Consider the following 15134-nt stretch of genomic DNA (forward strand, 5'->3'; position numbering starts at 1 on the left):
CCCAGTGGTGTTTACCATTAGAACTTTGTGATCCTGTATCCACTGTGGAACAACGTGTTCATAGAAATGTTCAGTCATTTGGAGATGCTTGTATCATTCCTGCTGCTGTTTCATGGCTCAAAGATTTCTTTTATAAACCATCATATTCTTTTTGCATCAAACATTTGACTCTTGAGCTGATTTTGTTGGAGACAGCCAGTCCTGGACAAAGTGACAGATGTGTGTTCTCTCATCATCACAGTAGTAACCATTACCTTTTGTCTCTTTTTCCCTCCAGAGCTCCCACAGTCTTATGTCTGTGAGAATGAGAAGACTGTTGTTGACCATCAGCCCCATGACCGGGAGAAAAACTCCATGGTGGATCATGAGGACCCAGAGCCTCTACGGATTAAAGACCAGCAGGAGGAACTCTGCACTAGTCAGGACCAATCAAACCCAGAGATTTCTCAAATTAAAATGGAGCAGGAAGAATTGTGCACCAGTCTGGACCAATTAGACTCAGGGTTACCACAAATTAAAGTGGAACAGGATGAACTCTGCTCCAGTCAGGAGGAAGAGTTAATTGGATTGAAACAGGAGACTGATACCTTTGAGGTGACTCCTGCTGATGAGGAAAGTGACCACAGTGAACCAAAATCAAACAGTGATCAGCTCCTGTTTCACATCTCTTGTGTAGCTGAGAGCCCAGATCAGGAAGGAAGCAAGGATGTAGACTCAGGATCAACTAGATGTATCGAGCAGAAACCAAGACATCAGAGTAACAACAGTCACAGTAATGATGTAGACAATGCTCCAACATCAGCGAGACAGTGTGATAATGACAAGGCAAGAAAATGTACAAAATGCGAGGTCTGTGGAAAAGCTTTTAGTCGTAAATCAAATTTAATCAGACATCACAGAACCCACACAGGTGAGAAGCCGTATTCTTGTGGAACCTGTGGAAAAAGCTTCAGTCAACGGACCCATTTGACTGAACACATGAAATGTCACACAGGTGAGAAGCCGTATGTTTGTAAAACTTGTGGAAAAAGATTTTCTGGTTCATCGGCACATTATAAGCACATGGCAGTTCACAAAATGGGAAAGCAATATTCTTGTGGAACCTGTGGATAAAGCTTCAATCAACGGGGCTCTTTGACTGCCCACATGAGATGTCACACAGGTGACAAGCTATATTCTTGTGGAACCTGTGGAAAAAGTCATTGATTAAAAGCCCACATGAGAATCCACACAGCTGAGAGGACATGATCCTGAAACATCTGTGGAAAACATAATGTGAGAATTAAGGTTGAAACAACATGTAAGAATTGGTACAGGTTAAAAGTAGATGTTTTAGATTTAAAGCACCTTTAGTCTGTGCTTCAACAACAATTGTGAGGAAGTATGTAAGCAATCCTTGATGATTAGACCAGATGGAGTCTGGACTGTGGTGGTGGTGGAGCAGCAGGCAGAAGAACCAAACTGAGTGTCTGGATGGATATGGTATTGGTACAGACTGCTACATTTCTGCTATCATGACATCCTTCATCAGCAGAGCAGTGATTGGAGATAATGTGAAGCTGTTTGAAACATTTTCACATCCTGCTGAGAGAACATGGCTGTTCAGGTGTGAACATACTGCTGGAATCCACTCACCTTGAGCTCTGCTGTCTTTCAAGTAAAAGGAGGCAACGAGATACAGAGACATTGTGACAGTAGGACACAACAGAGTGTGTCATTGCAGCAGAGGAGATCTGGAAGTGAAATAAAGTTGCAATAAAACGTGCAGCTCCATGACTGCTTCATGAAATGTTTTGAATGTTTTCAAACAGATGAACATTTCCAAGTTGTTTCATAATTAATGTAACATTGAAGATCCCCAGCAAGAATATCTCTGAGTCAGATATCAAAGACATAACCAATATTATTATGTTTTCAAGCAACAGACAAGTGGTTTTACTAGTAGTAGCTCATACACTCCTGCAAATGTCAAAACCAGAAATGTTAAAAACAGGTGAAGCTGTGCTGCAGTTTCTGCTGGTTGGATAAAGGTCTTATGCTATTTATTTCTTCTATTGTCACCACATAAGTCATTTGTGTGATTTGTTAGTAGGATCTCATTGTGTCGTCATACAGCACAATGAACCCTTGTATTGTCTTAACGTCCTGAACACTCCTCCTGTCCTCAGGGTCAAAAATGGTCTGCCTCCACTGAGCCTCCAAAATAGAGCAGCTTAATGGAATTTTTAACCAAAAATCTATTTTACATGAAGAAACAATCTGTCATGCATCACACACTTTGTGAATGCCTGTTTTTGCTTCCTCAGAGGGTAGAAAGACTGTATTTAATCAGTGAACACCATTCGTTTTTATACCTTTGTTCACGCTGTAACTGTTTTCTTTCTGTAAGTAGAGGTTTATTTCTACGGAGCCCCTAAGGTGCCACGGACGAAAAAAATATATAAATCGTGCTCACGAGATATTATTCGTGCGCACGCAATACGAAAGCGTGCGCTCGAGATACTTATTCGTGGTCATGCTTTAGCTTAAACATGGTCACGTTTAAGTTAAAACGTGAGCACCATATGTTAAAGCGTGTGCACACTTTAAGATAAAACGTCAGCCGGCGGGAGGAGGACTCAGATTTGAGCCGTGTCATTGATTTCATACAGGAACAATTACAAGGTCCGGGGAAGATGCATGGATATCGGTGGATGTTCACTAAATGCCAAGAAAATGGCCTAAAAGTCAAGAAGGAAGAAGTCCGACTCATACTGGCCCAGCTGGATCCAGAGGGGTCAGCATTCAGACAGCGACTGTACAGAAGACGGCACTTCTCAAAGGGACCTCTGGCACATCGACTCAAACTGAAACCTTTTGGTGTGTGTATTAATGGGTGTATCGATGGCTTCTCTCCTAAAGTAATTTGGCTGAATGCCTACAAAACAAGCAGTGACCCAAAAATGATCGGAGGCTATTTTGCCGAAGCTTTAGAGACATTAGGTAAATATCCCTGTGCGCACTGACCGTGCGGAGCCGTCTCTGCGGCTGGCGTCTGTACGGAGCTGTTCATGGTCCTGAATGCTATACTGACCTTTTGACCAGAGCTGTCCATACTCCCCTTATTTATTCAGACAAGCAAGTCAAAGTAAGAATAATTTTGCACAACAGAAAACAGAGCACAGAGCTTAAAATAATGTTTTAAAACAAAATAGGTATACTTTATGTTGCGGGTTAACTTAAAACAGCATGTCGCTGAAAATAACGTGATGCCTAACTAGTTACTGGGAAAAATCCTAAATAATATGCTCCTGGCATGAGAGCCGTTATATGCTCCACAGTTATCACAAACTGAGTGAAATTTGCAATCATTTTAAACGCGCGAGAGAGAGAGAGCGAGGGACGGGGAAAGCAGGGGTCTGTGTGATACGCAGGTATACGCCACCACTAGAAAATTTTCCAAATTTCCGTATACCCACTTAAAAATGCGCAAAGATACGCATACCCAGGGGTGTAAACACGCAGGTATACGCCTTATACCCACTAGAAAAGGTCCTGAATTTCCATATAACCACTTAAAAATGCGCAAACATATGTATATGTTTTATTGACATAACGTTCACTTTCCCGTTCATAAATTTGTCTTCTCTGTGTTAGGAAGCGGTGAAGCTGTATGGCTGAGAACAGGGCTCACTAAAAGGCGGACCGCGGTCCGAATCCGGACCCAGACGCCGTCTCTACGGGTGTAAATTTGACAGGTCGCTTCTATTTTACCGGTGCAGCTTTCACAGACTCCCCCTGCCATCAGGTAGAGCTGATGTTTCCTCTTCATCAGGCTCCCTTAGCTCCAGCTGTAGTGTTTCCTAAAGCAGCAGTATTCACAGGACAAGCAACAGACTTATTAAAACACTGAAACTGTCACAAGGCTGGACCCGTGCAGAGGAACACACCACCGAGGCAGGTATGGAAGCAATAAAGGGAATTTATTGTAGACAACGTAATATGGAGGCAGGTGGGTCTGAGGTGAGAGGGGAGTGAACCTGGAGATGAGTTCGGTTCCGAGGATGGTGGGCCGGGGATCGGCGGCCGTCTTCGGTCCGGTGGAGGGGGACGAGTGTGGCGGCTGACGGTATTTGGATGCCTGGCGGCAACGGAGTTGGATTGGGGCGGAGATCCAGGAGGATTGGTGCCGGCAGGACGGAGCGGGCAGACGTAGATGATCCAGGCAGGGAGGAACGACGAACCAGCTGAACGGAGAGGGAGGCTTTCCAGGGGGGCACTAGGAGTACCGGAATTAGGAGGGGATTCAGGTGGTTTCACGGCGTCTGGAGGATTCCGTGCGGGTAACAGGCAGAGAGAGAGAGAGAGAGAGAGAGAGAGAGAAGTGGGGAAAATGTATTTGGATGCCAGATAGGAAACGGGGAGAAGAGAGGGTTCTGACAGAAACTGTCACGCTCTGGCTGCAGCGAGCCGGCTCATCAGTGTGATGGTGAACGGCTGTGCGGAGAAGCGCAGCACAGTCAGCGCCCCCATAAAGCCTGGCGCTCTCCACCACTTCAATGCTGCATCATTGACTGAAGGAACCTCTCCGCTGCTCATCTACGTCTGCCCGCTCCGTCCTGCCGGCACCAATCCTCCTGGATCTCCGCCCCAATCCAACTCCGTTGCCGCCAGGGATCCAAATACCGTCAGCCGCCACACTCGTCCCCCTCCACCGGACCGAAGACGGCCGCCGATCCCCGGCCCACCATCCTCGGAACCGAACTCATCTCCAGGTTCACTCCCCTCTCACCTCAGACCCACCTGCCTCCATATTACGTTGTCTACAATAAATTCCCTTTATTGCTTCCATACCTGCCTCGGTGGTGTGTTCCTCTGCACGGGTCCAGCCTTGTGACAGTTTCAGTGTTTTAATAAGTCTGTTGCTTGTCCTGTGAATACTGCTGCTTTAGGAAACACTACAGCTGGAGCTAAGGTTAACGTTTAGGAAAGGGAGCCTGATGAAGAGGAAACATCAGCTCTACCTGATGGCAGGGGGAGTCTGTGAAAGCTGCACCGGTAAAATAGAAGCGACCTGTCAAATTTACACCCGTAGAGACGGCGTCTGGGTCCGGATTCGGACCGCGGTCCGCCTTTTAGTGAGCCCTGTTCTCAGCCATACAGCTTCACCGCTTCCTAACACAGAGAAGACAAATTTATGAACGGGAAAGTGAACGTTATGTCAATAAAACATATACATATGTTTGCGCATTTTTAAGTGGTTATATGGAAATTCAGGACCTTTTCTAGTGGGTATAAGGCGTATACCTGCGTGTTTACACCCCTGGGTATGCGTATCTTTGCCCATTTTTAAGTGGGTATACGGAAATTTGGAAAATTTTCTAGTGGGTATATGGCATATACCTGCGTATCACACAGACCCCTGCTTTCCCCGTCCCTCGCTCTCTCTCGCGCGCGCGTTTAAAATGATTGCAAATTTCACTCAGTTTGTGATAACTGTGGAGCATATAACGGCTCTCATGCCAGGAGCATATTATTTAGGATTTTTCCCAGTAACTAGTTAGGCATCACGTTATTTTCAGCGACATGCTGTTTTAAGTTAACCCGCAACATAAAGTATACCTATTTTGTTTTAAAACATTATTTTAAGCTCTGTGCTCTGTTTTCTGTTGTGCAAAATTATTCTTACTTTGACTTGCTTGTCTGAATAAATAAGGGGAGTATGGACAGCTCTGGTCAAAAGGTCAGTATAGCATTCAGGACCATGAACAGCTCCGTACAGACGCCAGCCGCAGAGACGGCTCCGCACGGTCAGTGCGCACAGGGATATTTACCTAATGTCTCTAAAGCTTCGGCAAAATAGCCTCCGATCATTTTTGGGTCACTGCTTGTTTTGTAGGCATTCAGCCAAATTACTTTAGGAGAGAAGCCATCGATACACCCATTAATACACACACCAAAAGGTTTCAGTTTGAGTCGATGTGCCAGAGGTCCCTTTGAGAAGTGCCGTCTTCTGTACAGTCGCTGTCTGAATGCTGACCCCTCTGGATCCAGCTCGGCCAGTATGAGTCGGACTTCTTCCTTCTTGACTTTTAGGCCATTTTCTTGGCATTTAGTGAACATCCACCGATATCCATGCATCTTCCCCGGACCTTGTAATTGTTCCTGTATGAAATCAATGACACGGCTCAAATCTGAGTCCTCCTCCCGCCGGCTGACGTTTTATCTTAAAGCGTGCACACGCTTTAACATATCGTGCTCACGTTTTAACTTAAACGTGACCACGTTTAAAGCTGCTGTCCGGAGTTTGAATCGCAGCGTCTCCCAAAACGCTGTTGGTCCCACCCTGCCTCCCTCCCTCTGATTTCGCCCCTTTATTTGTGCACGCGCGCAGTACATGAGAGAAGTGCCCGGAGTGCTGCAGCATCTCGCCTGTTTTGCTGTTTTCCCCTCTTCTACATTTAGTACATTTAGTAAATAATAAAGGAATTACGTTAGAATGCTGTATTGAGTCTAACTTGTCCTAATACCAAAATAACATGAATCTTCTAGGACGAACGAGTAAAGTTTCAATATGTGATTACACTCGTGTATCCCTCTCGATGACGTTGTTTATAAAACTTAGTGCATTTACGCGTGTATATGTGTTAGATTGTTTATTTATTTCTATCTAGAGTTCAGAATTGCATGACTCCTCTGACGAAGAGTATGTCCCAGACGCCCCAACATCTTCCTCCAGAGGTCGGGCATCTAAACGAAGCCGTCAGGCGGGCTATGGAGACCGTGGTCGGGGAGCGAGGCGAGCACCCCGACCACAGCATCTAAACGAAGCCGTCAGGCGGGCTATGGAGGCCGTGGTCGGGGAGCGACGCGAGCACCCCGAGCCAAAAAACGTCCTGCAGTCTCTTGGCCTGACAAGCCGTGGGATTGGTAACTTTTCTGGAAGTTGCTGATCCCTGATGCTCTCTCCTCCACAAGCAAAACAAATGTGCGCGCGGTTGCGTAGTGCGTAGCCCGCCCACCTCTGCATGGGCTTGCTTGCTGTGCGCCTAACCGTTGATTGACAGCATGACAAAGCTGAAGCTCGAACTTGATTGGTCGGCAGCAACCGGCGCTTTTTGGAATAACATGGGGGTCTATGAGAGGAAGGCGGAGCTCAGGAATAAATTTTCATATCGCGTTATACTAACTTTATATTATAGTATCGAACTAGACTAACACATTTAAGCTTTGTTAAAAAATGATACATAAATTGAAAACAAACGGAAACTCCGGACAGCAGCTTTAAGCTAAAGCGTGCCCACGAATAAGTATCTCGTGCGCACGCTTTCGTATCGCGTGTGCACAAATACTATCTCGTGAGCACGATTTATATATTTTTTTCGTCCATGGCACCTGAGGGGCTCCGTACATTTCAGTCTGTTTTTAGGGGAAAAGTGTCATAAATCAAACTGTAAATGATATATGAACAAACGTTTCTTTAAAAACTTTCAGAATGTTGAATAGAATAAATGTGGACTGACTAGGTAACCTTACAGAACCTTTACTTTTGTGATGTACGCATTAACCTGACTTTATACGCTCCGAGAAAATATGTATATCTAACCATTGTGATAGGGATAAATAGAAGTTCCAAGCTGTTGATTTTTATTGCAGGATAATGCTTTATAGGCTGCACAGTGCAGTAGTGGTTAGCACTTTCGCCTTGCAGCAAGAAGATCCCCGGTACAAATCCTGGCCTGGGCCTGGCATCTTTCTGCATGGAGTTTGCATGTTCTCCCTGTGCATGCATGGGTTTTCTCCGGGTACTCCGGTTTCCTCCCACAATCCAAAAATATGCTGAGGTTAATTGGTTACTCTAAGTTGTCCAAAGGTGTGAATGTGAGTGTGATTGTTTGTCTGTATATGTAGCCCTGTGACAGACTGGTGACCTGTCCAGGGTGTCCCCTGCCTTCGCCCGAGTCAGCTGGGATAGACTCCAGCACCCCCATGACCCGAGTGAGGATAAAGCGGTGTATAGAGAATGGATGGATGGATGGATGGATGGATGGATGGATGAAAAAAAACATGCATTTGGGTAGTTCACACACATTCATCAGATTATAGCATTATTTGATTATAAATCACAGGTTATAATATCATACTGTGTTCCCTTACTTTGCTGTCACTCTGCCAGAGCCCCATTCTTATGGCTGATTCTTGGATCTCATACCTGTATGATTCTTGACAGACTTTAAATGTATTTTTTATAATCCTGTTAAATGTTGAGTATAATAAAGCAGATGAAAAATAAACAGATGATATAATGTATGTTTGTAATGAAGAACTCAGAGTCAGGATTTTTAGTTCTCATTTCATCACTAGAGCAGGACTTAAAGACTCAAATCAGGATCAAGTGTGGCTGCACAAAAAGCTGATTTTCACTGGACAACAATGTGTGAAAGTCTGTCAGCAGTTTGGAGATTCACTGTTTCCTCTCTCATTTTACACTTTGTGCAGCTCAAATGCTTTTAGTTCAAGTGAGCGTCAGAGGAACACCACATCCTGATTTTCACTCTCAACATTTGACTGGAAAAAGATGCAAACACCACATTTGGCTCCTGGAATAATCACAACTTCCATGTTTGAAGAGGAACAAGTTTACAAGGAATCATTTAGAAGGATTTGACAAAGAAACACATTTAATCCATGAATGTGAAAACATGTTTGTGAGGGACAGAGTCATGGAGAGACTCAACAATCTTTTCAACACTGTTTCTCTACCAGGAGAAGACTCTGGAGATTCAACTCAGCACACAAACACTGAGGACCGAGAATCCAGGATAGAGAGTTTTAGTGAATGTGGTGTTGAAGGTGTGGAGGTGGATCAGAGAGTCAGAGGAGACTCTGTAGAAGGACAGAGTTCCAGCAGGAACGTCCACATAAACTGAAACTCTGTGAGAGACTGAGGAGGACCTGATGGATGTTTTATTGTGATTGTGCCAGACAGAGCAAGCATCACTATGAGCAACCCTGTCTCCACAAAATTACGTTCTCAGACAACTAAAATGCATTTTCAATCACGTTGCAACAGAAACGTAATTGGTCCGGCGTTACGTTGATCTGTAACGTATTCAAAATGCGTTTGTTGCTTGTTAAATGGATGTTGCAGTCACATGTTTGTGGACACAGCGCGGTGCTGTCATGTCTTCTGTCAAGTACCACAAGAAAAGACGGGAAAATAAATCCCCCCTTTGCAATTTCATCGGGACGAAGTCCTCAGTGTGTTTTAATAATAATTCTCCTGCGCGGTGTTTTATTCTGACAGTGACATGGATCTGTTTCCTTCCCTGGGGTGGTTCTGCTAGCGTTTTTTACTTGACTAAATATACTGAATATTAAGTTTGACATGAAAGGAGAAAACTGGAATGAGTTTTGATCCAGTCTCCCTCGTAGTTTTCCCCTAGCTGTCATGTCATTCATACTTTAACACTGCCATGGGCCAGATCGGCCTTTTGGAATAGCCTCGTGGAGACTTCATTCCAGCTACACGGCAGCGGTTTGGATTTCTGATTGACTTTGTATGTTGCTTACCGGAACGCTTTCATTTAGGACCGGAAGTGCGCGCTTCACTCCGCTTTCGTCGTTCTGTAACCAATCAGAGCGTGGCTAAATATTAAAGCTGTGCCGCAGCGACCAGACAGAACAGCGACACCTAGTGTGTCTGCATTGAAATTACATGTTCCTTCTTGAAAACCAGGGCAGAAAGGTTCACTGTGCCACATTTATTCAACCTTTTCAAAACGCTTTTTGTAATACGTTTTAGATGCAGTTTGCAGATGTTTTTGAAGATGTGTAGTGAATTCTCCTTGTCAATACATTGAATATATACTCCAGAACATCACATAAACAGTCTTCTGGTACAGAAACCTTCATCATTCTGAAGGAATTATTTGGTAAATGTTAAACTTTATACTTTATCAGCAGCAATACTTTCTTTCAACACAAAATCAATGACAAAGAAAATAAAAACAGGATTTTGAATAGTGTGCTTTATTGCAAAATAACAAAATTCATGAACAGCAGGTTTCAGGCGTGGTCGTCATTGTGAACGAGGTCCTCCTTTTCCTCTTCTTCCTCCTCCTCCTCCTCCAGGGCAATGTGATCCATCAAGACTTTCCTGTATATAAAAGCATTAAATATTATCATGGTTTGTATCCATGTTTTCAGTCCTTTTATGTGCTGGCAGCAACAGAATGTTTGACAATAGGCAAATCTGTATTGTATAATTTCCAACAACAATAAGGAATGCCGAAGTAAATATTATAGTAACTGCATTAATGCAAGAAATAAAAATTATTTTTCATCTTGTGTACAGTCAAGCGTTGGATACACACACACATTTAAATTGGCTGGAAGAAGCGTCTCCTATTAACCGAAGCATTTATTGACGACTCTCCACAAGCAAAACAGATTCTCAGCTGAGGATCTTTATCTGATGTTGTACGTGCAAACCTGATGAGCTTTATGTCACTAAAGCCACTGAACTAAACCGTGAAGATACAGTTTCTCATACTGTTTGCATTGTGTTGTCATAGAAACCCAATGTGTATTTAGTTGGTGATGCAGAAATCACATAAATATATTTTTTTATGTTTGGTCCTGATTTGGTGTCAAAAATCTACTGGTATATATTACCAAGAATATTTAATCAATGACATTCATTTCACCTTGATTTGACCGATAACTACCGGTAAAGTGATCGCTCAGAAGTGTTCATCATGTCTTCTTGTTATTATATTTTTTTATTTTTTTTTATTTTATTTCATTTATTTAATCAGGGACAATGCACAATAAACATTAATCCATATAAGGAAAATATGCATGTGCCAGGTTATAGCACAAAGAGCTAATTTCCACCTGTAGTCCCTGGGCAGGTTGCTGTTACCATTAAAAGAAAAAAAAAAAGAAAAAAAACAGTACATTGTAACAGTCACACAGTAACACATACAGTTACAGTTTACCCCAGTCACTCAATGTGTACAAACTTGCTGCGACAATAACCATGTTCTAGTTAAACGCTTGAACACGCTAAAGTCTGTGCATGCCATGATTTCACTGGGAAGAGTGTTCCAAAGGCTCACAGCTCTGTAAGAAAATGACTGTTGGCCAAAAGTAGTTCTGCACCTTGGAACAATACACTCTCCTCTGACTGTCGACCGTGTAGACCGAGAAATTTGTTCTGCACTCAGAGTAATAAACTTTCTCAGTGGGGGGGCAGTCAGATTATGAATTATTTTAAATAATAAGGAAATTTGATTGAATTTAATTAAATTATCAAAACTAAAAAAATTGTATTTATTAAGGATGTTACAGTGATGATATCGAAAAGGCTTTCTATCATGAATTTTTAGGGCTCTCTTATACAAAGACTCAAGTGGTTTCACTGATGTTTCACAAGCCTGAGACCAGCTGGACATACAATATAAAAGATGAGGGACAATCATCGTATTGAGATAAGTATAAGAGGCCTCTGTTGTTAAAGAATTTCTAATATGTTTATAATTCATTAAATTAAATTTTAGTTTATTACCAATTTTTTTAATATGGGTTTTAAAACAAAGATTTGAATCTATTGTTAAACCCAAGTATTTTGTTTCATCTACATTTTTAAGTTTTTGCCCATTTACTTCGATTTCACATATTTTTAATAGTTTTCTTTTATTTGAAAAAAACATTGAGACTGTTTTATCTAAGTTTAGAGTGAGGCAGGATGTCTGTAGCCATTTGGCTACTTTCTGCATCTCCTTATTTAACTTTTCCACAACCTCAAACTCATCTTTCCCGAAAGTAAAAATCACCGTATCGTCGGCATACATTATTATCTCAACATCAGGACACACTGCAGGGAGGTCATTTATATAAATGCTGAAAAGCAAGGGTCCTAAAATAGACCCCTGCGGCACTCCCATAGAGGCAGATTTAAATTCAGATTTAGCGTTATTCACCCGCACACATTGATGTCGGTCACTTAGGTAAGATTGCAGCCACTTTTGGGTATGATTAGAAAAATGATATTTATTTAACTTATTATGCAATATCTGATGATTAACTGTATCAAAGGCTTTACGCAGATCAAGGAAGACTGCTGCCACCACCCCTCCCCGATCTATGAATGCCCTGACTGTTTCCAAAAAATAACAACAGGCTGAATCTGTTGAATATCTTTGCCTAAAACCAAATTGCATTGGATTTAAGAGTAATTGTGAGTCCAGGTGGTTGGTCAGTTGCTCTGCAACAATTTTCTCAAGCACCTTTGATACGGCAGGAAGAATACTTATCGGACGATAACAACTCATGTCTTGTTTGTCTCCAGATTTAAAAATAGGGGTAATAATGGCTGGTTTTAAAACTGCAGGAAAAATACCCTCCCTGATCGAATGATTAATCATCTTTGTTAATGGATCAGAAAAAATATCCCTATAATGTTTTAAAAAAGTTGTATCTATACCATAAATATCTTTTGCCTTACTACTATTCAATGTTGTAATTATTTTTTTAACTTTAACTGTATTTATTGGGCAAAGGATCATATTGGAATTGTCATTAATGACAGAAATAGGATCAACGAATTTAAAGTCTTTGGCCAATGTTTTGACACCATTTATAAAATAATCATTAAAATTTGTTGCTATTGCCAAAGAATCATTAACTATATTTCCATTTATTTTAAGACGAATACCCTCACTTTCAGATTTTTCTTTTCCAAGCAATTTATTAATAGTTTTCCATATTATTCTACTATTTCCTTGTGCATTTTTAATAATGTCAAGGAAAAACCCAGCCTTGGCTTTTCGAAGTGCTACTGTAACCTTATTTCTCTGACTTGTAAAATTAAGACGATCAGTTATTAATCCGGACCTCAGGAAAGCTTTCAATGCCATATCTCGCTTTTTCATCATTTCCCAGATAGCTTTAGTGAACCACGGCAAATTTTGTTTTGTACTTTGCCTTCTTTGCCTATTTTTTGTATATTTTGTTAAAATACTATTTACAGTTAACATTAAATCATGACAACCCTCTTCACAAGATTTATTCTTGAGGATGTCTGTCCAGTTTATTTGTTTTAGATCGTTTTCAATTTGATTCAGATCTTTCTTTGAAATAAAAGTGATACATGTTTTACCTTTAATTTGAATTTCTTCTTTATACCTTGCCTTTGTCAATTTTCGAGCTAATAAGGTTAAATTATGATCAGACATACCTGTAATTAAATTATAAATTTTAGTAACTCTCTCAGGCTTATTTGTAAATATTAGGTCTATTAAAGTTTGTGAAGATTTTGTTATTCGCGTCTAACATCTGTGTCATTTGAAAGGATTTTGTTATTTCCTCAAGTTTATACCTGCACGATCTCTCAGACCAATTTAAGTTAAAATCACCCAAAAGAATAACTTCCTTTCCCTCACACTGTTTAAGCAGTCTACCAAGAGAAACAAAGAAATCATTAGTAGCTTTTGGGGGTCGATATATTACAATAACACAAAAAATCATTTGGGGGGACAAAGTAATAATGATACCAACACATTCCAGATTACAATCGTTAAAATCCAGTATCTGACTTTGAATATGATTTTTTACATAGATCAACACACCACCGCCTTTACCCTTCAATCTATCACGCCTGTATAAAGTATATCCCGGCACATTCACAACTGATGAAGGAATAGACGGGGTTAACCAAGTTTCTGTCAAGCAGAGATAATCGAGATTTGAATCAGTCAACAAATGCTCTATCTGCTCAGTCTTTGAGACAACGCTACGGATATTCAAATGTCCTCCGAAAATACCCTTTGGCTTAGTTTTCGGGTTCCAGAGCACGCTCGCGTGATTTACAGTCTCAAACAGTTTCATATGCTGCTGTTTTTTTGCAGCGATGATAGTTGCAGTGTTTGCTAATTTTGCGTGAGCTAAAGGCGTTAACATTGTCCCGGAGATGTTATTAGGAGTAGAATTTGTAGCATTACCTCGTCTTCCCACACAGGCCTCGTAAAAATGGGGCCGCGACATTTCCACCAAAGGAGAGGGAACAGCTGATTTTGAAGCGTCCCCTCGATTCATGTGGTCCGCAGGTCCAGGGTTTAAGTGGATATCTCCGCATAGAAGTAAAAACGAACAAAGCAGGATAGAGTATTTCCGAGTCCAACTTGTTGGCACCAATGTTTGCCTTAGGCCACGCCGCTGAAGTAGCGCACTGCCAATGCACGCTCGTCCGCTATTTAAAACATTTGCGTATAACGTGTACTGGCACCATGATACAAGTGGTTCTGGTTCAACTACATCCAAGCACACCGAAGCCTGTTTCTGGAAGGCCGAGGAGCGCTCGCATCTGCACATGGCAGACCAATTTCCCCACAGTTGAGTCAGTAGTAGAAGCAGCACATACAAGGTAGCCCAAAGATGTAACGAAGGTGCCCTTGCTTTACTGTATTTAAGACGTATATTCCAAGATGCAGAAGTTCCGTTTATAAAAAAGTATAGTAGTTTAAAGCTCTTTTATTCAGACATAAAATGAACAGACAGATCTTGATTATCTTGACAGTTTGGGTGAAAACATTCAAGATCTGTCTATTCATTTTATGTGTGAACAAAAGAACTCAAAGCGACTGAACTACAGTGACTTCCTGCAATTATCAGACCACCCCCTGACCAAAGTGCACTTCTTCAATATAACGTCTCAATACATGAAGTTGAAAGTTTAACAGCTGTAATGTGCAGCAGCCAGTTCAAAAAGGCGTCTACACTGATGGGTAAAATAAATTCCTCACGCACGTTTAACAGCTTTCTACCAGCATTCCTGTCTTGCATCATTTGCAGTAGCTGCTTTCCACCATCATCATTTTTCATATTCCTTGTAGCTATCAACTATAACAACCAGCTGACTGAAGCAGCTGGTACATGAGACATCCATTTGGTGTTAACACCCCCCCTTTTTGAGACTCACACAGGATCTGAAGTAGAAAGTCTGAGTTAACAAAGAAACCTGACAACCACCATTAACTCTGACTGAGGCTTTAGTTTTTGTAGAGCCGGTGTGCACAAAGTAAGCCTGCTTATACTGAACTTGCTTCATAGCAGCCCTCAGAGCAACAAAGTTAGATTTTTGGTGCAATGAA

At 41.7% G+C, this 15134-nt stretch overlaps 3 protein-coding genes across 43 annotated transcripts in view; 2 read left to right on the top strand and 1 right to left on the bottom strand.

The window, feature by feature from the left end:
- LOC110972485 (zinc finger protein OZF-like) overlaps positions 1 to 15134 on the top strand; it is a 657596-nt gene that overhangs the window by 61611 nt on the left and 580851 nt on the right. The gene's annotated exons all lie outside the window — the stretch shown is intronic.
- The window catches only part of LOC127531946 (gastrula zinc finger protein XlCGF26.1-like), a 217991-nt gene that overhangs the window by 32003 nt on the left and 170854 nt on the right, over positions 1 to 15134 (bottom strand). The window lies entirely within an intron of this gene.
- The window catches only part of LOC127532011 (zinc finger protein 615-like), a 190934-nt gene that overhangs the window by 890 nt on the left and 174910 nt on the right, over positions 1 to 15134 (top strand). The window contains exon 2 of one of the 6 annotated variants that reach the window (XR_007939240.1): positions 278 to 1435. The exons of 3 other annotated variants lie outside the window; for them this stretch is intronic. Coding sequence is in view for 1 of the 3 variants with exons in the window: in XM_051942988.1 (XP_051798948.1) it covers positions 278 to 1113 (836 nt within the window). In the remaining 2 variants the exon portion in view is untranslated. Of the gene's footprint in view, positions 1 to 277; positions 1774 to 15134 lie in introns of those variants that run through there. 2 more of the 6 variants (XR_007939239.1, XM_051942988.1) reach the window with 2 other exon arrangements.

This window comes from Acanthochromis polyacanthus, chromosome 22, assembly GCF_021347895.1.
Source record: "Acanthochromis polyacanthus isolate Apoly-LR-REF ecotype Palm Island chromosome 22, KAUST_Apoly_ChrSc, whole genome shotgun sequence".
In the NCBI taxonomy this organism is placed as follows: Eukaryota; Metazoa; Chordata; class Actinopteri; family Pomacentridae; genus Acanthochromis; species Acanthochromis polyacanthus.